Source organism: Hippopotamus amphibius, chromosome 8 (genome assembly GCF_030028045.1).
Source record: "Hippopotamus amphibius kiboko isolate mHipAmp2 chromosome 8, mHipAmp2.hap2, whole genome shotgun sequence".
In the NCBI taxonomy this organism is placed as follows: domain Eukaryota; kingdom Metazoa; phylum Chordata; class Mammalia; order Artiodactyla; family Hippopotamidae; genus Hippopotamus; species Hippopotamus amphibius.
In genome coordinates this window covers 107,066,355-107,093,082 of record NC_080193.1, presented here as the reverse complement: position 1 = coordinate 107,093,082, position 26,728 = coordinate 107,066,355, and the positions used below count along the sequence as shown (strand labels likewise).

At 40.5% G+C, this 26,728-nt stretch overlaps 2 protein-coding genes across 6 annotated transcripts in view; both read right to left on the bottom strand.

The window, feature by feature from the left end:
• Window positions 1-26,728, bottom strand: part of ANKRD44 (ankyrin repeat domain 44) — a 306,147-nt gene that overhangs the window by 173,921 nt on the left and 105,498 nt on the right. For all 5 annotated transcript variants that reach the window (XM_057744579.1, XM_057744583.1, XM_057744580.1 and 2 more), the window contains exon 2: window positions 16,956-17,039. In XM_057744579.1, coding sequence (XP_057600562.1) covers window positions 16,956-17,039 — 84 coding nt within the window. The remainder of the gene's footprint in view (window positions 1-16,955; window positions 17,040-26,728) is intronic.
• On the bottom strand, window positions 5,119-6,253 carry LOC130858312 (dynein light chain roadblock-type 1-like). Its single transcript, XM_057744584.1, has one exon. It carries the CDS (start codon window positions 5,865-5,867, stop codon window positions 5,580-5,582), a length of 288 nt encoding a protein of 95 aa, XP_057600567.1. The 5' UTR covers window positions 5,868-6,253; the 3' UTR covers window positions 5,119-5,579.

Below are 26,728 nucleotides of genomic sequence, written 5' to 3'. Positions count from 1 at the left end.
AATGAGCATCGGAGAGCTAGCTTCATGTCTGGGGCTCTAGGAGAGCCTTGGTTTTCCTCCCCAGTTGAATGGGGGGAGGGGAGGAGATTCTCTGATGATGGAGTGGAAAACTGCACAGGTGACTGAAAAATTATTGGTCCCAGCTGACAATCAGTAACCTTGAGAAAGCTGAGCCAGCTTGGAAATAGGAAGTTAAAATATTCAGGCCAAACATCCAGTGCTTACTTAATCAGGGCTAATGATTAGCTTCTTAATGAAATTTTACAAGCTCAGTTGAACACAGAAAACATTTGCTTCCCTAAAAGCAAATAGGTCTGTTTGTACTGTAATCAGACATCTGGAGCACAGAAGAGCCCCAACCCTCAGGAGTACAAAGGCGATTCTGTTTGGAGACTTCCAATCTTTTTAATAAAGATGAAGGTGGTCAACGTGTGATGGGAAAGGGAGGATGGTGACCAAAAAGTTGACCGTGAACACATCTACCACGTTCAGTGGTTTTGAAACTGCAGAATTTAATGCCACAGACCCTAACATAAATTGTGGGCATTTGTGCTAAACACAGCAGCTCTCACGTAGAGGCATGGATGACCAAAGGAATTAACACAGTCAGCGGTGACTCCAGAATGTGCTTGGAAGGGCTTTGGTGTGACAGTCTAGTTGGAGCTGCTTTCGCCTTTCAGGCCAACTGTTCTTATTTAGGTTATACGTAAAGTTCAATAAAACAGAGACAGAGACAGAGACAGCGAGGGATGACTAGGCAGAGCACAGAGGATTTGGGGGACAGTGAAACTATCCTATATGCGACTGTAACTGCAGACACATGTCCTTATACATTTGTCAAAACCTACAGAATGTACAACACCAAGAATGAATCTTAAGGTAAATTATGGACTTTGAGGGGATTGTCAATGCAGGCTCACAAACCGTAACAAATACACTAACTTTGTCCGGGGATGTTGACAGTGGGGGAGGCTGTGCATATGTGGGGACAGAGGGTATCCTCTGCTTAATTTTGCTATGAACCTAAAATTGCAGTTAAAAATAAAGTCTATTTTTAATTCAATAAAATGAAAAGTTTCTAAAGATGTTTTTAGTCATACTTTATATAAGATTGAGAAGAGATCAATTGCCCAAATCAAAAATGACTCTCATTGCTGTTATTATTGGCAGCTTGGAGGAATAAGCTGATGAAGGTGTGGTTGGGTTTAAAAGCTCGCCCACCATTGCCATCCCCACATCTACCCATGCACTTCCTGACACTGTTGCTGAGAGTAGTGATCTATGGCTCTAAGAGTCCTGGCCACACAGGGAGCGTGCAGTGACAGAAGGATTCCACTTCTATTGCAGCATCGACCATTTCCTTTGATAAATATCTGTCTCAGCCACCCGATTAGGTGATCCAGGAGGACCAGAACCCCGTTCCATTCACCTTACAGCCCCAGCCTCTGGCACAGTGCCGGGAACATGGCAGCTGCTCAATAGACGACTGCTGATTGAACTGAAGTGAAAGAGCCACAGTTATATAGTTAATTTAACTGCCAAATGTGCTTTAAATGTTCAAGTTTAGTAGGGTTCGGGAAAATATACCAATCAAATTTAGGAAATCCAGTCACAGGACCTATTTTGAAATTGATGAACAGGTCATTAAATCTGACTCTATCTCTAGAAACAAAATATTCTTGGGACAGCCTGGATGGATTTTTATGAGCAAAATGAAAAACAGGGTCAATCGTGTGATCTTTCTAGAAGAGTTTCACATGTAGCCAAGGACTACTGAGTCATTATTCAAAATTATGGGTGCTAAATCTTCCTTAACTTTTCCAATTATACATATAATTATATCTGCAAAATGCTTTATAAATAAAGTTTTGTCCTCTAACAAGTCTGCTTTTAACAGGGAGCTTGGGAGGAGGATATTTGAAAGTATCCTAAAGAAAACCCAGGCACTGCAGTTAATCTGTACCGATGTGTGAAGTTAAGTTGTCACGCTGTTGCAAAAACAGACTTTCCTGACATTTAGAATCTTGTCAAGAGCCAAGAATTCTGAATATTACTTCAGGGCAACTCAACGTATTTGTTCTCAAGTTTTCTCTCCTTAGGAGAAAAGCCATTAAAGGTTCTCTAATATGGGAGAACTATATATTGAAATACATGATTTCTCTCTGAGGGAATTCTATTTTTTCCAGCTTCACTGAGATATAATTGACAAAAATTTAGATATTTGAAATATACAGTGTGATGATTTGATATACATATACATTGTGAAAAGATTCCCCCATCAAGTTAATTAACATATCTATTACCTCACATATTTACCTTTTTTTTATATTCCACATGTAAGCGATACCATGTGGTATTTGTCTTTCTCTGTCCAGTTTATTTCACTTAGCATAAGGTCCTCCAGGTTCATCCATGTTGTTGCGAATGACATGATTTCCTTCTTTTTTAAGGCTAAATAATATTCCAATCTAAATACATACCACGTTTTCTTTATCTATTCACCCATCCACAGACAGTTTGTTTCTACACCTTGGCTACTGTAAATAATGCTGCTATGAACACAGGAGTGCAGATATCTCTTCAAGACAATGATTTCTTTTCCTCTGGATGTATACCCAGAAATGGAATTGCTAGATCATATGACAGCTCTATTTTTAATTTTTTGAGGAACTTCCATAGTGTTTTCCATAGCGGCTGTACCAGCTTACATTCCCACCAACAGTATAGAAGGTCTGGTTCCCTTTTCTCCACATCCTCGCCAGCTTTCGTTATCTCTTGTCTTTTTGATAATAGCCATTGTAACAGGTGTGAGATGATACCTCATTGTGGTTTTGATTTTCATTTCCCTGATTAGTAACGTTGACCATCTTTTCATGTACCTGTTGGTCATCTGTATGTCTTCTTCAGGGGAATTCTAGTCTCTAAGGTACAAAGAACAAAATCACAGTTCCTTGAAAAATATACTTTTATAATTAAATGTATTCAATGGTGAGTAAAATTAAGTCTCTAAATATACCATTAACAATGATTTTACTTTTACAAAGAATACAAGCCTTACTCGTCCTCCTTCTAACTTATTTTTTCCCAAATGTACAATTAGATACATTGTTTTTTATTTTTAAAAATCATGGTAAAATACACATAACAAAATTTACTATCTTAATTTTTTTATTAGATATACTTATGTACCATCTTAATTTTTTAACCCATTTCTAGGATTGGTACAATTGTTACCACAGATCCGATTCAGAGTCCCTGACAAAAGAAGAGTGATATAGCCATTATTAAAAGGCTCTGGCCAAGAATGGACCCACTGTGATAAAATTCTAGAAGGAATATTACAGGAATATGAAATATATGAAGTAAATTCTTGTGGGCCTGTATCCACATAGATAAATCTCGAACACATAATGTTGACCAAGTAAAAGCAAGTTACAGAGGCTATAAATAGCTTGCTTAGTTAATGTATTTAAAGATACACAACACTATCTATTGTTTTGGCATCTATGTACACACATGCACACACAGAGATTTAAAGGTATAAGTAAAATCAGAGTATATAAAGACAAGGATGGGAAGGATATTTAAACTTCAGGACAGTGGTTCCCCCTGGGGAGAGAGACAGGGAGAGAGGTTATGGATCAGGAAGCCTAAAAGAGGCTTTAGCTCTGTTCATCCGATCCTAGTTGATGCCAGATGAGGGTGATTCAATGGGAACGAAGGCATGTCCCAGCTTTCACGGAGCAGACATGCTAGTGGAGGGAGAGAGACAGAAGACAAATAAATGCACTGTATATGTCAGGCGGTGACAGTGCTAGCAAGAGAGGTTAGAGGCTGATTTTACAGAGGAAGTTTGGGGACGGCATCTCAGGTAAAGTGGTGCTAACATAAAGACATGAATGACACAAGAAGCATGTGTGTAGGTGAGTAAAGCTCTACAGCTATAAAATTTACTTTTGTTTTTTTAAGTAAACATGGCAAAATGTTAACATGTATTCCATTTCAGTAGTTAGCTCATGGTTGTTTTCTGAGTGTTTGAAAATTTTCATAATAAAACAAACAAGAAGATTAAAAAAAAAAAAGCCCACTACCATCAATTCTTGAAAGATTAGGAGGAAGGATGTCAGACATCTCCAGATCCCCTCCAAATGGAATACCTTGAGCCTGTGACTGCAGATCCTATTTCCTCAGGGGTCCTGCACACATTGGGGTCCCCTGAGAAACAGTAATAACCCCAGTTCTGGACACTGCCACCTGGCCTTTCGGTTATGCCTGCTTGCTTTCTTATCTACCCACTAATTGATCCATCTATCCATCCATCCATATATCTTTGCCTCCCAAATAAAACATTTGCCTGTTCAAACACCGACTGTTCCTTATTTGAAAGGGAGAGGGCAGATGATAAAGAGACAATCCAGGACATCTGTTTTAAACAGAGGGAAAGGCATATATACAAAGTAAGTGGGGACACAAGATGTAAATCAACATGAAGCACTGATGACAAAAGACAGGACCTCTGAGAGCTGGAGGGGAAAACACAGAGTGTCTGACTGGTGAGCTACAGAGCTGCCATTTACAACATGCTCCACTGCCACCCTTCCTGCTCCCTCCTCCCAAAGGAAAGGATACGGTATCTTAGTGATGTTGAGTTCCCATATGCACAGCAAGGCAGGGAGAGGGGACCACAGTTACATGGATTCCCTCAAACCCTTTGTTGGAGGTAATGTAAATTGACTAAGAAAATGTAAAGAAGTATATGCGGTGTCAGCTCTAGTGCTACACCTCCAGCACATATTTAATAAATATTTGGTGAATGGATGAATGTATATCAGGTTGCCTCACAGTAATATTACACAAATGATATATTTTTTGTACTCACAGCATTTCCCAGGTCACAAAAGTCTTTCAAAGGTCATGGCAAAGACTGCCGGTTTCCCCCAACATCTCTTTCTTTTATAGTAAACAATTATTTTTAGTCAAGTACATGACCATCTGATGGGCTTCCTGACAATACATAATAAATCGTGTCCTTAGTGGAAGTGTCCTTGGGGTGGGGTGGGAGGGTAGAATTCCCTTCTTCCACCTTCTTCCTTCCCACTCCCTGGAATCTGGATGTGATGGCTGGAGCTCAAGCAGATGTTTTAGACAATGAGGTGGAAGCCACCTGCCAAGGATGGCAGCACAAAAGGAGACAAAGACTGGCTCCTACCATCACTGAGCACAGGCAGACCTCATTTTTTTGTTGTTTGTTTTAGCATTTTCGTTATTTTTAGTTAAAGAAAAACAGCCATTTCCAAGGGCAACAAAGTGAACTCAAAGTCAAAAGGAAACAGTGTGGGCTTCTCACAAGCTCTTGCTCCAAAACCTGGACGTGATCTTCCTCCTAGAAAATCAGGGGCGATTGGCCAGCAGAGGGATGACTGTGGTGGGGCAGGTGGAGCTGCAGCCCACCCCGGGTCACGGACTGGTCTGAGAGGGCTCTAAGGTGACTTCCACAGGCCAGTCAGTTGACACGATTAACGCTACTGCTCTTGAGGGGCATTAAAGTAAGGAAAGATGCAGGGAGCCAAGAGAGTGGCTTATTTGGTTGGATTCTGAATCACAATCAGGAAATAGTCTTTACCTGGTGCAAGCATAACATCATTTTCCTTGGAGCAAATTCGAAGGAAGGTGAGGTCATTCTGGGGGTCAATTTCACGCATGGTGCGCCAGGCCTTCAAGATGAAGTTGTACATGAGGTTGGTGTACTGTGAGGTGGTGGGATTGTCCATGGTGCTCTTGATGGGAACGCCCTCTGTGTTCACCACGATTCCCTGCACGCCTTTCTGGCTCTGAAGTCGCTTCAGTGTCTCCTCCACCTCTGGCATCTCGGACCGATCCGGTAGCTCTGCGTTGCCAGCCCTTAGCCCAGTCCCACAGCCTCTCTGCACCTCCAGACCTCGTTTTATTGTGCTTTGCTTTATTGCATTTTGCACATACTGAGTTGTTTCTTTTTTTTTTTCTTTTTGACAAATTGAAGGTTTGTGGCAACTTTGAGTTGAGCAAGTCTCTCAGTGCTATTTTTCCAACAGCATTTGCAAACTTCATGTTTCTGTGTCACATTTTGGCAATTCTTGCAATATTTTGAAGTTTGCCATTATTATTATATTTGTAATGGTGATCTGTGATCGGTGATCTTTGATGTTACTATTGCAAAAGATTGACTCACTGAAGGCTTAGATGATGGTTAAGTATTTTTTAGCAATAAAGTATTTTTTTATTAAGGTATGTACATTGCTTTTTAGACATAATGCTATTGCACTTAATAGACTACAGTATAATGTAAACATAACTTTTATATGTGCTGGGAAACAAAAAAATTTATGTGGTTTGATTTATTGTGATACTTGCTTTATTGCAGTGATCTGAAACCAAACCCACAGTATTTCTGAGGTATGCATACACCACACTAGTCTTGGACAGACTATCTCTGTACTTGTACACAGGAAATAAACTTCTGTTTTATTCAAAATCACTACATTTTAATAAAATAAGCTTTTATTTTACTACAAGCTACCATTTTACTACTATCGATTTTCTCTCAAATGCAGCCAAATCTAATCCAAACAGATATACACATATCATCTCTCCAACCAAAACCTTATAAAAAGTTTGTTATCATACTCATTTTACAGACAGGGAACTGAGCCCAGAGTAGATTAACTGGCTCAAAAACACACAGAACCCAAGGCTTCTGCCTCTGAGCTGAACTCAGTACTCTTTTCCCTATACCATAGTTGCATTTTGGTGTGACCGATAGGGATTGTGTACCAATAAAGTATATCAAGCTGGGACATATAAGGTTTGGTTGTGAAGGTGTTATATCAAAAATTCTGATTAGATGAATGTTGGAGTAAGAAAGCCAGGAAGGCGTTTAGGAAGGGGGCTGAAGGAAGATAACTTCAGAAAGTACACAGCAAGAAACACACAACTGCCCTAGACTGACTGCCAGGGACACCCCTATAAGCAGAAAGCTGACTTGACTATAACCAGCTATGCAACCTCCTGGGGAAAAATCCCACCCAGCCTCCCAGGCTTCTACCCTAATTAAATAAAACATTTGCATTTATTTTCTTTTAAAGTCAGTTGCAATAATAATACATCTATAAAACTACAACTGGGGAGGGTGGGAAGGAGTCACAGGAGGGAGGGGATATGGGGATATATGTATAAATACAGCTGATTCACTTGTACAGCAGAAAACGGCACAACAGTGTAAAGCAATTATACTCCAATAAAGAGCTTAAAAAAAAAACTACAATTGGAAAGTCCTTTGGCTGTCATAATTACATAGTTATTTAACATTAGAAACCAAAAGCAATATATCCTTGGTAAAAATCAGAGCTCGCACAACTAATTGATCTAAAATATATGTCACATCCTTTTAATTTGAGCATATCTTTTAAGAATAATCTGGGTATGTGGTTATCTCTGCTTAATTCATTTTAAATCTGAGTTAGCTCTTTTCAACAAAGCTTTAAACTTTTTTTCTGATTATAAATATATTCTCATTATAAAAGAAATTAGAAAATAAAGAAGCCCAAAAAGCTCCTGGAAACTTTCACTTGATTTTTACCGTAATCGAAACTAGCAATCAAAAACTATTTTTCCATAATTTATGATATGAGATGTGGTTCATAGACCTAAGTAAAAACACATGACATTATATGATATTGCCATCTAGAATCTCATCCACACACATTTCTGGTCTTAAATGCAAGTGAATGGGGTTTCCCCAGAAATTCCTCCAAAGAAGGACGCATGATGGTAGAAGAAAAGGACTCTACTGAGTTGCCAACTCCTCCCACCACCACAAGAAAGGTCCCTATAATGTGACAAAAGGTGGGAACACCTCTCTGCTTGTCACTATGGGTAGTAAGTAGCACACCATTGAAGTACTCTCTATACTTATTAAAACAAATACAAGAAGTGCATTTTAAAAGTTATATTCTTACACTAAATATGAACAACTTTGGAACCTGGCTTGTTCGCTTTCTTGTGCGTGTGGCTTTTTGTTATAAGTGTATCAGTCTTTATCATTTATCACACAATACTTGGTCAGTGTAAAAAAATCTTAATGACACGTAAAGGAATAAAAAAAAAAAAGCAGAAGTCCTACTACCCAGATTCTACCTTTTGGACCTCTTCTTAAATTTATATGCACACATGATATATGCTGTTTAGCAACTGGCTGTTTCACTCAAAAATAGATCTTGAAGAACTTACCCATCAATAAATATATGTAACGGATAAAAACTGATACAAATCACCCTTTTAAAGGATAGTATGATATCACCGCATATGGGTATACTGTAGCATATTTCAGAAATAAACTACTGGTAATTTCTAATCTCCTGTTATTATAAATCACCCAGCAACAAACATTTTTTGTATATATAGTTGTCTAGTGATTTCCCTTGATACAGATGTCAAACTGCCCTCCAGAGGCTAGTACGAATCACACTTTCCCCAAAAAGGCATCAAAGTGTCCCTTTGTCTACATTCTCCTTGAGATCTTATTTTCATCTTTGCTGATCTGACAGGTAAATAATGGCACCATATGGCTGTCTTACCTGAATTCTTAGATCTCAGGTGAGATTGAGACTGGGCACCCTTTCATATATGTGTTGGCTATTTGCAGGTTTTTGGTGAGTGGCCTCTGCATATTCTTTGCCCATTTCTCTATTTGGGTATTTCTCTTTTCCTAAATAATTTGCAAGACTTCTTTATATACATTAGGAGCATTAACACTTCTCACATATATTGTACATACCTTTAGTTTATCTTTGAACCTTGTTTATGCAGATTTAATGTACGGAAGTTTACAGTTTTTATATATTCAAAGGTATCTATCTTTTCCTTTGCTATTATGCTTAGGAAATCCTTCCTCACACCAAGATTGAAAAAGTATTCCCCCCACCCCCTTGTATTCCATTACTTTCATCTTTTTATTTTCTACCTCTAGAATTTATCTTGGTACAAGAAATTAGGGAAGGATTCAGCTTTATACCAGCCAGTTGTCTCAACACCATTTAATAAATAATCCATCTCATCCCAGTAGTTTCAAATGCTTCCATTGTTTTATACCAAATGACCATACATACTTGAGTCTAATTCTGGACTCACTCTAAATCTGTTTCATTAATTTGACTGTCTAGTCCTATGCCAGCAACACACTGTTTTAATTTCTACACTTTTGTAACTTGTTTTAATATATTTGGTGAAATTCTCCTCTCACTGATTTTCGTTTTCAGGAGTTTCCTCATATGTTTATTCCTCTGGATAAAGTTTAAAATGATCTTTTCAAGTTTCCCCAATCCAAGTCCTACCACCCAATTCAACTGCCCTGAATTTATACACTAATTTCAAACAAGTGAGTCTTCTTTCCACCTGAGAGTGATGTAGCTCATTTATTCACATTTTCATCCTTCCCCCAAACTTAACAGCTAATGTGGGGGACAAAAGCTATCACTTTATCCTAGAGATGTTCACATTTTCAAGCTATTTACAAAGTACATCTTTTAATGCAAGACTTTCCTTTGTGCGGTAAAAATGTCTAGCAGCTATAAAATAATACTAATGCCATTATACTTGGAATTTTTCCATAACTCCAAAATACCCATCTCTGCTATCTGGAGGGAGCATGTCATATACCCTTGGAAGATTTCTCTTCCACGGAGGATGGATTTCTGGAGTCCAAGGCCAGTGCTGGAGAAGTGGGGCCTTGCGCTGCTGAGGTCCCCTGGAGGACAGCTAGGAATGATGCTAAGCAGGCCGCCTTCACGCGTCGTAAATGGCCGTGAAGCCACATCGCTGCTGCCTGCTCCCAGCCGTCTGGAGTTCATGAATCATTCTCTACAGGACACAGGTCATGGCTTCCAAATCACAGCCCCATATCCTGGACAGTGGTCCGACAAGAAGTGGGGGATGTGACCGTATTGCCCGGCAAATGCTGAGAGATGAGTACCTACCGTCAGGACAAAAAGCACCCCTCCCAGAGCTGTGAAGGGGCCACCAGCCTACCCACAGGCCAGGGAGCCAGAAGTGCTGTCCACACGTGCAGAACACGGGTCACTGCTCTCCCAAGAACGCTGGGCCCTCTGCTTCAGGACCACAATGCAGATTTCCAGATGCAGGTGGCCAGAGAAACCTTAACTGCTAAATATTTGCTGATCTCATCTACAGTTAGCAAAACGGTGGCCTGCAAGCTGGATTTGGCCCACAGATGTGTTTTCTTTGGCCTGAATGATCTTGGATCATGTTTTTGGAACCAACATTTAACAATTTAGAGATTTCCTGTATTTTCTCTTAAAAAGTCTGGGCCACACCATGTCTGTATTCTTGCGCAGGAACATTCAGCGAGAGCTGAGCAGGTCATCACCCCCACCCACTCCCACCCCCCGTGACAGTGGGCTTCTATCTTTATGGGACTTGCTTTGGGGGCTGTCCCCCTACCCTGCCTTCACCCTCCTTACTCCCAGTGGTTTCTGAGTTAGGTCTAATTTAGAGGATGCACAGTTCTCTAAGCTAACAAAACATCTCAGGTCTTCCTCCCCACATCAAATTCCTTATTAAAAAAGAAAAAAATCAAGTAAGATATATGTAGGTGAGGGAAAATACACAAAAATCTAGACGCTTAAAAGCCTGTGCTATACAGTTTGTCTCTCTCATGTTCTCATGACATGATAGAAAGAAGCTGAGAAAAGTTTAGAGAGGCTATTAAATTTATCACTCAAAGTTCTTTAGGTAGAGTCAGATTGCAGCCTTCTGAATGGATTAAAAAAAATATACAGTATTCTATTTTTAAAAGAAATAGGGCAATTTTCCAATTATAAAATAAGTCATGGGGATGTAATGTACAGCATGGTGACTATACTTTAAATAATACTGTATTGCATATTTGAAAGTTGCTAAGAAAGTAGATCTTAAAAGGTCTAATCATAAGAAAAAAAATTTTTGTAACTATGTATGGTGTATTTTTTTGTAGGTACAGTAATACACACATGAGAACAAATTATAAATTTGCTATTGATAATTTGTCTTGTTTATTGAAAAAATCCCCTCATCATATAATGTTGATACAGTTTCTTTTTTCTCACTTGGATCTGGGGATTAGCAGGCCACCATCCCCTGAATTAATGCCTGTAGTCAAGAACCACAGCTTTAATGCTTTTCTCCCCTCTTTGTCACTCTAAGTACTTTGCCAACATAAGCTTAGCTTTCATATCAAGATTCATTCTGGTAGATGCACATTATCATCCCCTCCTACCCTGGAACTGAAGAGAGTAAGCAAAATGCACCAATAAACCTGGGCCAGATCCTATTATGGCAAATAATAAACATTAACTGCTTGGCAACATCTTTTTTTGTTGTTGTTATAAAGTAGATGCATTGCGATAATCAACACAGGGACATGAGACTTGCCTGGTGGTGCAGTGGTTAAGAATCTGCCTGCCAATGCAGGGGACATGGGTGCGATCCCTGGTCTGGGAAGACCCCACATGCCGAGAGGCAATTAAGCCTGTGCACCACAACTACTGAGCCTGCACTCTAGAGCCTGCGAGCCACAACCACAGAGCCCTTGTACCATAACTACTGAAGCCCGAGCACCCAGGGCTGGTGCTCTGCAACAAAGAGAGGCCACTGCAATGAGAAGCCCACACACAGCAATGAAGTATAGCCCCTTCTCGCCACAACTAGAGAAACCCCACGTGCAGCAACAAAGACCCAATGCAGACAAAAATAAAGAAAGCAATAATAAATTTAAAAAAAATCAACACAGGGACAACCCAATTATAAAAAGGCATTTTTGAAACTACTGGAATGAAATAAAATTGAATATGTTCTGGATATTAGGTGATACTGAGTAACTACTGCAAATTTTATTTAGTATGACAATGATTTTGTGTGTATGTGTGTTGTTCATATCTGTTAGTGATACTTTAAAAAGGAAATAAACTCCATGGGTTTCCTATCATGTGGGACTTACAAATCTTAGAACTGCAGTCTTTCACAGTTTAAAGAGACTGTAAACATCACCCAGCCCAGGCATGGGAAGAAGATTTCAATTTACAGGCCAATTCCAATTTAATACTGCTGTCCTGAGAAGGAATTTTGTTCTTTAGGACTGAGAGGAAAAAAAAGGTCATGAACTATTAACAATGCCAGTCAAGGGCACAAGACAGGAGATTGGGGCCTTGTGTGTTACTACTACTAGTTACCTTTGAATCCCTAGTCCAGTGGTCTTTCAGGGAGCTTATTACTTGTCAAGTCAACTCACTACTTTTTTTTTTAATTAATTAATTTATTTATTTATTGGCTGCATTGGGTCTTCGTTGCCGTGCATGGGCTTTCTCTAGTTGTGGTGAGGGGGGAGTACTCTTCATTGTGGTGTGTGGGCTTCTCATTGTGGTGGCTTCTCTTGTTGCAGAGCACGGGCTCTAGGCATGTGGGCTTGGGCTTCAGTGGTTGTGGCACGTAGGTTCAATAGTTGTGGCTCACGGGCTCTAGGGTGCAGGTTCAGTAGGTGCGGCACACAGGCTTAGCTGTTCTGCCACATGTGGGATCTTCCAGGACAAGGGATCGAACCTGTGTCCCCTGCATTGCAGGCGGATTCTTAACCAATGCGCCACCAGGGAAGTCCCAACTCATTACCTCTCTAAACAGCTCTATGAAGTTATTTCTCATATTTTGACCTGATATCTTATTTTCTGCAGCTGACAACCACGCGACATATAAGAAGAGCTCCACTTTAACTTGATAGTGCTTGACCTATTTCAGATAGTTTTCCTGTCCTTCCCAAGTCTAAAACATCACCAGTTTCTTCAACCACTCCTCACTGGGCATGGTTCCCGCCCTGTCTTCACCACTGACAGCCACCAATTTGTCTCTGTCCTTGTTTCAGTGTGGTATGTGGTAAAATGGTCTGTTGATGTCATGTTGTCATGGCATAATCCCCAAAATGCCTTTATTGAGTTCAAATTTTGATTTTTAGAATCTCTGCATTCATTTAGACTTCAGATGCTCCACCTCAATTTAATTAGTCTGATGGAGACTTCTAAATCTTCCTATTATTGGCCACATCTGGGTCAACTTTAATGGATTTCTCAGAGCATATAACTGTCTTCCCACATTTCCAGGCCCTGGCATGCCAATGGCCAGAGAAACCACAGAAAGACTCAGAGTCCCCTTCCTGATCCTTCAGTGGCTCCTCAAATCCATCTACGGATTTTCAATCTTATGAAGAGAACTTTCAATCTTACAGCTGAGAACTGAGGGCCACTAACTAAGCCAGAACTATCTGGCAACTTGTCCTCGTTGGCAGAAATGAAAAACAGGCAACCACAAATTGGCTCAACATAAGTAATAAAGCAGGTTTAGTCATTCACTCAACATGTGTTGCAAGGATTGGACTGGGCCACTGAACAAAGGAGAATGAATGACATAGCAATCATGTCATCAAACACATAGTTTCTCAAAAGTAAAACAGACATAAACAGCTCAAGTAAAGTGATCAGTGAGGTACAAAGAGCTATGGGAGTTGGGAGGCGGCAGAGAAGGCAGCAGAAAGGAAGTTGAGAATCAGGCCAACTTACCAGAGGAAGTAGCAGGCCTGGAAGGACAGGTGGGATCAGAACAGTGGAGAAGTGAAAAAAGAATAAAGTACTAGGGGGTTGAGTAATTTGGTTTGGTTGATGTATAGGGTCCATGAATACCACTACTGGGAAATAAAGTTTGGAAAAACACAGAGAAGCAAAGCTGAATGAGACTCTTCCTCTGTCAGGATCAGCTAATCAAAAGGTATTTATGCCAAAGAACAGGCAACCCATCAAAAGACACAGAAAGGTGGGGAAGAAAAAAGAAGGCAAAAGAGTCAAAACCTAGGGCAGAAAAGAAAAATTGAGGGACTAAATAGGGGTAAGGAGAGAAAAGCAAAGGGTGAGAAGGGAAAACAAATACTGTCTTCCCACTAACAAGAGGCTCCTTACGATTTATTTCCCTTCCTTGACATTGAAATGTACTAGAGCAGCCTCTCTTCTATCCTAAAATGAATCTCTGGGCTTAGATTTCTGATCCTTATTTATCTTCCATCTCCCTATGCCCTCTGTTAACAACCATTTCCGCTAAACCACCTAATTCACCTCCAGCAAGCAATTCCTGTGACTAATCCCCAAGGAGCGTGGGCAAAGGAAGAGCATGACATGTAGAGGACAGCTCAGTGTCTGCCACAGACCTCACAGCAGAGCAGGGGAGCAAATGATCTTTACACTCACCTGAGGGAGGGGAAAGGGGGATGTGAAGAGGGAGTCTTAAGAGCTGTGAGTGGAGGAAAGGGGCCGAGACCCAGAAAAGCCACACGATCAATATAAGGAACTCAGGCCCGCCTTGTGTTTGTTCATTCACTCATTCAACCACTCATTCATTCATTTACTAGAGGAGGAAATTTACCCCGCCCTTTTCTGTTGCCATACATCCAACCGCCTACAACTACAAACCCATTTCCACAGCCGTCTCCGTCTATACATCACTTCCTCAGTCCCTACATAGTGATTAGGCCCCTACATAGTGTCCTGGATTTTCCCTCAGAAATATACTGGGGTATGATTTCTCATTTGTTGCCGCCTCTGCCGTGTTGTAAGCTCACAAGGGAAAGGACCATCTTCTCACTGCTGTATCCCCAGCACCTAACACAGTGTCCAAACTCGGCAGACAACTGTTGAATGAATAAGACACTGTACAGACAAGTAACAGGTATCCCTAGAATTCTCTAAGACCAAAAACTGGTGTGGCCAAGACTGCTAACTGTTCACCAAAGTCCCCATTCTCTGACTCTTTGGGGACACAGCTACACTCATTTCCTAACCTCCTTTGTAGTTAAGTTTGGCATGTGACTGAGTTCTGGGCAGTGGGATGTGAGTGGAAGCGATTAGGCCCCTGCCAAGCTGACCCGTAAGAGCCTCCCACGCTTTGCCTCCACACTCTTTTTCCCCTTCTGCTTGGGCTGGAGACAAACCCCTTAAGTGACCTTAGAAGCGACGCGTTGATAGCTGGGACTCTATGTGGAAAAGAGCCACCCCTCTAACCCGTTCATAAGAGAATCAAACTTCTCCTAAGGTTGAGCCATCAGACACTTATGAATCTACATGTTACAGCAGTTAACCTCTCTAACTCAGCCACATGGTTAGACGACAGCTCAAGTCAAGCTCCCCTAACCTTTACCAGCCAGCGGCTGTTTGTAACTTTCCTAAGGAGAAATAAAGGCCATTCCGAGGACAGCACAATCTCTCCCAGGATGTATGACTGCACAAAAGTCCTGTTTGCTCACAAGCGTGAGGAAAAGACAGTAACCTTGCCTTGGGCTTGCCTGGGCGTGTGCCACAGCCACAAAACCGGCCGGGCAAATTCTGGTGATGCCAGGACCATCGACGATCAGCCTGCTTGCCTCCCCTCCTCTCAGGAGGGCCCTGCGGGCCCTGGACAAATGCCCAACTGCCTTCTCAAGTAGTCTGGCCCTGGCCTCATCTGTGCTTACCTTGCAAAAGCATCACAGCACATTGCTCTGCTGTTTTTAGTGCCAACTGGGCAGAAGCTGCCCAAAGCTTTTTCAAAAAGCCACAGCAACCTACATGGCCGCAGAACAGCGGCCGCACCAATGACTCGCCTTCTGAATAAAGCATTCAGCCCACCAGACAGAGATAAAACCTCAGACAGAATTCATTTCCCGGTGGCAAACCTCTTCTTACCCCGCAGATGTGTCTGACTCTGCTGTTTCTACCCAACACTAGAGACTTCAAAGAGAACTCCTTTCCCTGATGGACTGGAACATTTAAGTAATTGAGTTGCATTAAGAGAATTAGTAGCATGTACTGTACATAATGGCTGGTTCAATCTAGGTCTAGGAAACTATTAACAGGGTAAATTACTGACTAACTCTTTTCACCTTTCTTCATTGCAGGTTTCTTTATTTCAAGTACTTTCAGATCCAGTGGTTCTTAATCTTTGGGGAGGTCACAGACCCTTTTAAGAATTTGATGAAATACCCTGACCCTTTCATAGAGAAAAATACGTCCACAAGTGCACACACATATTACATGCGATTTCAGGGTGCACACAGGATGCCAAGTCCATTCACTGATCCCAGGTTCATGGATCCTCTAGAGCAGAGGGCAGCAAACTTCCCCTCTAAAGGGCCAGAGGGTAAATATTTTGGGCTTTTTAGGCCACATACTGTCTCTGTCACAGCTACTCAACTCTGTGGCTGCGGTACAAAAGCGGCCCTGGTCATGTTCCATCCAAATCTTATTTGTAGATATTGAAATTTGAATTTCGCAGAATTTTCCTGTGTTACAAAATATTCTTTTTTTCATTCTTTTTTTGGACATTTACAAAATAAAAACCATTCTTAGCTGGTAGCCTGTATGAAAACAGGTGACAGACCACAGTCTGTCAACCTCTGTTATAAGGCAAGGGTTCTAGACATACAAATTTTCTATCTCTATTTTCACTAACTTCCAATGGATATTTCACGTTTTTTCACATTATGAATGTGGGCAGCAAACCTTAGTAGTGTCAGCAAAAATCACAGGCATAGTCATACCACATTACAGTGACAGCAGGCAGCACAAAATACTGATCAGACTCAACACTATTTTTAAATTATGGTCACTATTAGATCTCCTACTGTATCTTGCCATTAAAATATGCTGATAAAGAAACATATATTATTATATGAAAAATTTAATTTTGATAACTATTTCAGTATAATTGATTTCCATTTGAACCCTATATATTTTATTTAGTGCATTTAAAAACAGAATTCTGAGAAGCAGGCCAGGGCTTTCACCAGACACCAGAGAGGTCCACGGCACAGAAAAGGTTCAGAGGGTCTGAGCAGGCGAAGCCTGAGCATCTCCTACCAGAGCATTCACATCTTCCGTCTTGTGGATGAGCATCCGTATCTCTTCTGGATCACCGCTGAAGATTGCTTGGACCAGTGGTGGCTGTAAACACAGGAGAATTTGAATTAGAACTATAATTAAATAATTGGATTGCATTCAGATATAGATGGCTAGAAGATCTGTTCCCCAAAAGTGTATTCAACGATTATCAACTGGCAGACAAAAGATGAATACGGCTCAGGCCCACCCTCACTAGAAGTCTGGTAGGGGAGGTAACTGCATAAAGAAATAACTATAAAGTGAGCAGAAGGAAAGAAATCATAACGATCAGAGCAGAAATAAATGAAAAAGAAAGGAAGGAAGCAATAGCAAAAATTAATAAAACTAAAAGCTGGTTCTTTGAGAAGATTAACAAAATTGATAAACCATTAGCCAGACTCATCAAGAAAAAAAGGGAGAAGATGCAAATCAACAGAATTAGAAATGAAAAAGGAGAAGTCACAACGGACACCTCAGAAATACAAAACATCATGAGAGACTACTACAAGCAACTATATGCCAATCAATTGGATAACCTGGAAGAAATGGATACATTCTTAGAAAAATACAATCTTCCAAGACTGAACCAGGAAGAAATAGAAACTATGAACAGACCAATCACAAGCACAGAAATTGAGGCAGTGATTAAAAATCTCCCAACACACAAATGTCCCAGACCAGATGGATTCACGGGCGAATTCTATCAAACATTTAGAGAAGAGCTAACACCTATCCTTCTCAAACTCTTCCAAAATATTGCAGAAGGCAGAACACTCCCAAACTCATTCTACGAGGCCACCATCACCCTGATACCAAAACCAGACAACGATGTCACAAAAAACGAAAATTACAGACCAATATCACTGATGAATATAGATGCAAAAATCCTCAACAAAATACTAGCTAACAGACTCCAACAGCACATTAAAAAAAATCATACACAATGATCAAGTGGGGTTTATCCCTGGGATGCAAGGATTCTTTAATATACGCAAATCAATCAACGTGATACATCATATCAACAAATTGAAGGATAAAAACCATATGATCATCTCAATAGATGCAGAAAAAGCTTTTGACAAAGTTCAACATCCATTTATGATAAAAGCTCTCCAGAAAATGGGCATAGAAGGAAATTACCTCAATATAATAAAAACCATATATGAGAAACCAAAAGCCAACATCGTTCTCAATGGGGAAAAACTGAAAGAATTCCCTCTAAGAACAGGAACAAGACAAGGGTGTCCACTCTCACCATTATTATTCAACATAGTTTTAGAAGTTTTAGCCACAGCAATCAGAGAAGAAAAAGAAATCAAAGGAATACAAATTGGAAAAGAAGTAAAATTGTCACTCTTTGCAGATGACATGATATTATATATAGAAAACCCTAAAGACTCTACCAGAAAACTGCTAGCACTAATTGATGAGTTTAATAAAGTAGCAGGATGCAAAATTAATGCACAGAAATCTCTTGCATTCCTATACACTAACAATGGAAGAGCAGAAAGAGAAATTAAGGAAACTCTCCCATTCACCATTGCAACAGAAAGAATAAAATACCTAGGAATAAACCTGCCTAAGGAGGCAAAAGATCTGTATGCAGAAAACTTTAAGACATTGATGAAAGAAATCAAAGACGACACAAACAGATGGAGGGACATACCATGTTCCTGGATTGGAAGAACCAACATTGTGAAAATGACTGTACTACCCAAAGCAATTTACAGATTCAATGCAATCCCGATCAAATTACCAATGCATTTTTCACAGAACTAGAGCAAGAAATCTTACGATTTGTATGGAAACGCAAAAGACCCCGAATAGCCAAAGCAATCTTGAGAAGGAAAAATGGAGTTGGTGGAATCAGGCTTCCTGACTTCAAACTATACTACAAGGCCATAGTGATCAAGACAGTATGGTACTGGCACAAAAATAGAAAGGACGATCAATGGAATAGAATAGAGAACTCAGAAGTAAGCCCAAACACATATGGGCACCTTATCTTTGACAAAGGAGGCATGAGTATACAATGGAAAAAAGACAGCCTCTTCAATAAGTGGTGCTGGGAAAATTGGACAACAACATGGAAAAGAATGAAATGAGAACACTTCCTAACACCATACACAAAAATAAACTCCAAATGGATTAAAGACCTACATGTAAGGCCAGACACTATAAAACTCCTAGAGGAAAACATAGGCAGAACACTCTATGACATACATCAAAGCAAGATCCTCTTGGACCCACCTCCTAGAATCATGGAAATAAAATCAAGAATAAATGAATGGGACCTCATGAAACTTAAAAGCTTTTGCACAGCAAAAGAAACCATAAACAAGACTAGAAGGCAACCCTCAGAATGGGAAAAAATAGTTGCTTATGAAACAACGGACAAAGGATTAACCTCCAAAATATACAAGCAGCTCATGCAGCTTCATACCAAAAAAGCAAATAACCCAATCCACAAATGGGCGGAAGACCTAAACAGACATTTCTCCAAAGAAGACATACGGATGGCCAACAAACACATGAAAAGATGCTCAACATCACTCATCATCAGAGAAATGCAAGTCAAAGCCACAATGAGGTATCACCTCACACCAGTCAGAAGTGCCATCATCACAAAATCTGGAAACCACAAATGTTGGAGAGGGTGTGGAGAAAAGGGAACTCTCCTGCACTGTTGGTGGGAATGTAAGTTGGTTCAGTCACTATGGAAAACAATTTGGAGGTTCCTTAAAAAACTACAAATAGAACTACCATATGATCCAGTAATCCCACTATTGGGCATATACCCAAAGAAAACCATAATCCCAAAAGAAACATGTACCATAATGTTTATTGCAGCACTCTTTACAATAGCCAGGACATGGAAGCAACCGAAATGCCCATCAACAAATGAATGGATAAAGAAGATGTGGCATATATTTACAATGGAATATTACTCAGCTATAAAAAGGGATGAGATGGAGCTATATGTAATGAGGTGGATAGAACTACAGTCTGTCATACAGAGTGAAGTAAGTCAGAAAGAGAAGGACAAATATTGTATGCTAACTCACATATACGGAATCTAAAAATGGTACTGATGAACTCAGTGACAAGAATAAGGATGCAGATACAGAGAATGGACTGGAGAACTCGAGGTATGGGAGGGGGCGGGGGGTGAAGGGGAAACTGAGACGAAGCGAGAGAGTAGCACAGACATATATATACTACCAACTGTAAAATAGTCAGTGGGAAGTTGTTGTATAACAAAGGGAGTCCAACTCGAGGATGGAAGATGCCTTAGAGGACTGGGACGGGGAGAGTGGGGGGGGACTCGAGGGAGGTTGGGGGAGGAGTTGAGGGAGGGAGGGAATATGGGGATATGTGTATAGAAACAGATGATTGAACTCGGTGTACCCCCCAAAAATAATAAATAAATTTAAAAAAAATAGAAATAACTATAACATGACTTGAAAGACATGAGAGACAGTCACAACTAACATCAGGCTATAAGCATAACTTGAAAATCACTAGTTGAAGATGTCCTTGAAAGGCCCTTAAATTACTTATCAAGGAAACCACCAAATCTGTGCTTTTGTGCATAGAGACCCCTGTCATTCTCCCACCTCTCATTAGACAATGTTCCCTGGTCCCTTTAAACAATTCTGTTCCTAGAGGATGTTGGTGGCCGCGTTTCTAGCCTCCTGAACGCTTCTTTGTCAATGTCTGGAAAACCCTTGAAATCATTCCCGAACGCTTCCCATAGCTTTAGCCAACAAGCGCTGAGTGTTTTAGAAGCGATTACATTTCCATCTATTTAAAGCAAGTGGTATAATGGTGGGGTGGGGAGCAAGAAGGGAGGCGTTACTGAGCACGTATTATTGAACTCACCTATATTAAACAAGACCCAACATATGGTAGAAGGATTTATAAAGCTTGATGGAAACCCAGCTGAAAGAAAAATTGATTCTGCTTGGGTGGTAGGGTGTGAAGATATCCAGAAAAGCTTCATGGAAGGCACCTCAATGAATGCATGTGAGTTTGCAGACAGGGTAGGAAGGACATGGAGGCTGAGGAATCCGGGTGTGCAAAGGTGTGGATATGCACATCCATGTTAGAAATGCTGCCATGAACCTGGTAACCAGGATGTGGGAGAAAAGAGGAAAAGGCGTGGGCTCTGGGGCTGGTGCTGGGCTTGCCCCACGTGGGGAAGGATTCTGTTCAAAGCCAGTTCCACCACTTGCCAGCTACATGCTGAGCCCATTTCCTGTATAATCTGGGCCCGCCCCCCAACATGACCTTTAATGCCCAACCCCTCAAAGGGTTGGTATTAGGGACAAATGAGATAATATATGGGGAAACCCTCTGCATCCCTACAACCCTACACACATAGCAAATGTTTTCACTAAGAACTGTTTATGATGCCAATATGGAATATTTGACTACTTTTTTCAAACTTTAAAAACCTTGGCAATAACACTCACGCACACATACACATTTACTTACAACTTTTGGAAATACTTTAGTCCTAGGAGGCAACTGGATGATGGCAGTTTCTCAAACTTGTCTGACCGTAAGAATCACCTGAGATGCTTGTTAAAATAGTATTCCCAGATCCCTTCCCTGGAGATTCTGGGGTGGGATCTGAGAACCTAGATTTTTAATAAACACCCGCTTAGCTCCTGGGAACTGGTGAGCACTGGCCTAAGCTAGCACTATCTGCCCCAACCTCCCCCTGTGCATCTGCAGGAGACTCCAGGTCCTGATTTCCCCCTACAGACTTTCTTTTCTCTTTTCTACTTTCCTGTTACCTTTCTTACATGTTTTGATGGTGTCCCTTGTTATTTGGGGGGGATCAATATAAGTCCTGTCAGTAGGGTATAGTAAGATTCCTTGAGGAAACATTATATAAAAAATGTTCAATTGCAGATAAACATTTCCATATGCCAGGAATTTGTCCAGAGTTTTCCCTCCACCATAAAAGTTTCCAGCAGGTGGACAGATGTATCTCTTTTTTGCCCCCAATACTCTCTTAATCCTACCTTCTAGCCAAGGTGTATGATTCAAAGACAGTTTCGCAAATTGCCAACAATTAAGCAGCAGGAAAGAAGTCTTAAAAGGAATGCAAGTTTGACTAGCTCAGTGTCAGCTGGCATGCTGCCTGACAAGGAGTTCCTTCCACACACTTGCTGACTAGCTGCTAACCATGTCTCCAGGCTATCTGCCCCATGGCAAGGGCCATATTTCACGTAAAACAGACAGTCACACAAAGTCAGGGTTTCAACAAAAATATTGAATCTTGTATATCGATTTCATAATACTCTATCTGCTGTGCTTGTGGCCAAATGCTTATGTATACTTTTCTGCCTTTTTGAACCTTAAAAGAAAGCAAATAACAAACCCCAATGACCATAGGATGACAAGCAGAGGCAGACAAGATTTTAGTGTTGAGTCAACAGTGATCAATCAACAGTTGAGAAGTTAAGATTCCGAGAAACCAAAACTCATCCCAGTTTAATGCACCACTAGTTAGTCACTTTAAGGAAACACAGCTAGGTAAGCAAAGCCTTTCTTCACTCATGAGTGTAAGGAATGCGTGAAGCTATTCAGTCCTCACACCCCTCAAGAAAGACAAGGGTTCCAAGCTATGGCTGGAATGTTCCCAAGCAAAGCGACCCTGCAAAGCTGCCAGACAAGGATGCCAGCACAGTCCTTCGGCAGGGAGTGGTGTGTGGAGCCTCCCAAACATCTCCAGGCCCAGGCCCCGAGACTGTTGGAAGGGTGTCATCAATGCGGAGAGTTCCCAGCAGAGAATGGTATGCACACTTCCCCAACGCCTCCCCACCTCTCTGCTAAACGCTGCTTTGGGGAATACTGTCAACACCCAGAACTCCTAGCATCCAGTGGAGAGAAGACGCTGAGCCATGGTTGTACCTCTTCCCAAGCTGCAGTCACATGCATACATGAACATACCCACATGTACACGCCTACATTTGCACACGCACGTACACATCTCTAGCTACATTCATGTGTGTATACACAGAGATACATGCTGATTCACACACAAATCCCTCACACTCCCTGTGGAATAGAAAAGTGCCCAAAGCCCGACGTCTTGCTAAATGGACATCTCTACCCGAGCTGGGCTGTGAGGCCACTGTGACGTCACTGTCTGCACAACTGTGAATCCAGGTATTATGAGATTCCAAACCAGAACTTCAGAGATACAGGCTTTGCTCCAACAGAAGCCATGTGTTTGCATGGATGTAGTTCTTGAACTAAATTTCCGTAACTCTTAAGCCAGTGGTATTTAAAAACAAACAAAAAAGCCAGCACGAGTGTTTCCTTTTTCTCCACACTCCCAAATAAAACATACCCATGGGACACTTTGGCATTCCCTTTTGTTGGGATTTTAATCGGATCTTAATGTTTTATTTTTCCCTAGGTAAACACTTGCCCTGAGGACAAATATTTGGAAAAATATTTCTAAATACTGTTTTTATTACACGATTTTAAGAAAGGGGGAATATTCTAATTCCAATATTCTTGCTCATAAGTACCAAATACTTATACTCTGTTGGCTATTAATTTGGCAATCACTGTATCTTACGCACCTTTTGCCTTGACCTTTACAAGGCCCTACCTGCAAAACAGCAGAGTCCTAAGCTTTGGCATATACAAGAATTTTTTTAGAAGTTTCACACATTTCAATGCTAGCATGTACAAAATAGGAGTACTTTGTGTGCAAATTTGAATAAACACAAATTTATAACAAAGTCAAAGTTGTGAAAAACAAATAGTGGCAGGAAAAAGAGAGAGATTCTGATGCTGTGAAACCATTGGTTCTCATTCCCTAAAGAAATTTAACTTCTTAAAAAGAGATATTCAGTAATTTCAGCTTCAATTACTGGAATTTTTTTACTATGTTTAGCAGCTGCAGACTGGAAATAATTGCCATGTGCCATGGATATTGGAACAGTCCCTCATGTAGATTCAGAAGGCAAAAGGATACTTCCTGGGCCTACTTTACCAATAGCACAAGTGGCAGTCAATATTCAGATGGGACCTGTCCTTGTCTTTCAATGTCACCAACTCCCAGCACTCTACCATCTTTTCCAGGAGTGTTAACAGCTGCCTTCTAGAGGTGATTGTCTGCCAGGCTGATAACATTTGACCCCTCTAAGACAGAAGTGCACAGCAGAAGCCCCTTGAATTTGGCAGCCATTATGAACAATATAGCCAAACTTGCTGACACTACGAACTGAAAATGTATCAGCAAAAAAGCCAGTTTTGCTACCCACATCCCCTATCAGCCCACCCAATGCAATATTTTTCTATCTGATTCTCTGTCTTTGAGAACAAACTAGGAAAATATCCAATTTCCAAAAATAAGATGCTAAATCAAATACGTACTGATAACAGTATTCTCAAACTCTGAAGTAGAGTTACAATTCCACTAGGGGGAGCAAGATGGTAATTTGTTACCTGGGAGATAAGAGTAAATGTTCAGGCTGTGTAATTAAGAGAAGGTAGCTGGAGGATCCACTTTATTCAAGACATCAAAGAACTCAAGCTTCTGAGAGAGTTCTTAGTAATAAGTAAATACAAACATTATTACACCCCAAAACAAACATTTAAAAAACTTTCCTATTGATCCCTGAGGGTCCAGGTTTTTAGGAAGCAAGAATAAAGCTATTTAAAACCCTGGTGTTAAAGAATTATTTTCATCATGTGCAAAACTCAATTATTTACTCAATTGCACTTTTAAAAAGTGCTACTAGTTGCATCTATGCCACTGGTTTAGAAACAAAGCCTATCATGGATTCTCTGAAGAAAGCACAGCTGGTTTAAAGGATCCACTCCATCCTGTCCTGCAATGAGGTCGTGGGTCCCCCTTCCAAAATCTCTTATTGAAACCATCCATTTGATTTTGGCAAAAACCACTGTATAGGGCATTTCACTTTCTCTTTGTCAGAGCTGCATGTTCTTTACTAATATGTTGGCTTTGGAAGACAAACAGAGTGATAGAGGCTGTCACTGAGCATCTGGAAATACAGTCCACGGTAAGAAGTCCAAGAAGATGCTCCAGCATTACATTCCAAATTCTTGATGTGTTGCTTGTCTTTTTCTGATTAGATTGGGTAAAGGCTCCAACTCTGAAAGAAAACATCTTGCATTCTAATCAGAAGTGGGTGTTGAGAATCAATCAATAGCCAAGAGGGAAAAATGATATTCCTAAACATCTGTCCACACTTAAGTATTCTGGGTACAGTATGTCATAAAAGCAGGGTGGGAGCATGTTATTAGTAGCTAATAGCTGATGCAGCAATAATCTGGCCGTATGAAACCATCAACTTATATGCACATGGTGAAACAGTTCATTAGGTAACAACTGGGTTTTTTTGTGAGGCAGTGCTTGCATTTTTACAAAAGGATAATAAAAATTTGTTCAAGTCACTAGATTTAACGGACAGAACTTGTTAGCTCTATTCATGTGGGTCCTGCTGTGTGATCCGCTGAAAGGATGCCATTGAGTGCTTCCTGATACAGATCACTCTTTCCTTGGGGAAAAGTTCACTCCATCATAGAAAGACAGTGATGATCATAAAACCAAATTCTGTTTCCCTTAAGAACTGTACAAAATATACTGAGTCCTCATAAACATTTTTAATGCAAGACTACATGTCTGAAAATGTCTCCTACCAACTATGCTGCAGATTGTCTATAATATTTCCAATTATTATTAAAAACAGAAAAAGCATAAAATTTCAAATATCAGTAATACCCTCTCTACATGTCACTATTTATTAACTTTATACTTAAACACTGTGAAAGAAGAATCATATTTAATCAGAAAGTGGAAAAAGTAATTTATCTAACCTTTCCCAAAATGAAAATAACACATAGGCACTGACCATGCTATAGTTATTCAAGGACCAATTATTCAGTTTGGGGAACATTCACATCTTTTGTCGCACCATCCTTTCCTGAGATCCTCCTTGGCTATTTCTCTGCTCTTTAAGAGTACTCATTAGCACCTTCACCAGAGGAGAGCTGCCCCAAGGAAAAATGAAATTCAGGCATGTCAACTTTGCTACTAGTTACTCACAAAAGGTTAGGTAAAAGGAAATGAGGAAATGATGAAACGAGAGTATCGACGGTATCAGTTAGCTTGAAATCTGGAAGCAATGTTGATGTTTACAAAAGACCTGAGATCTTTCTCTTTTTCTCTCTCATAGGAGGGAGGTTCATGTGTGGTATCAGACTGACTTGGGATCAAATCTTAGCCATAGTTTCCTCATCTGTAAAATAGGGTTATCATAGCCATTTTATAAGATGTGTTTAAGAAATGACATAATACATGCAGTGCCTCCTGTACAGGGCCGATGCACAATAAAAATAGTGATTAGTGTTGATTTTGAGGTAACAAGCTAAAAAACTTTCACAGACAAGCACATCTATGTCCATCCATCCCACTAGGAAAAATAAGGGATCCAGGGAGATTCCCTTAAAAATTACAGAGCAAATAAATCAAGTTAGCATTATAACCCACTCAACACCACCAGTAAAGCAGAGGGGCCCATCACACCGGGGAAAAAGCGTCTATATACAGGGAGGGGAGTAAAAATCACACGGAGTCTGGTTTGGCCTTTGTTACCCTGGGTAACCTCAAATATGTTGCACAACCTCTCTGTACTCAGTGGTCTAATCGATAAAACCAAAATAACAGCAACTCACCTGAATAAGACACCATCTCTCTT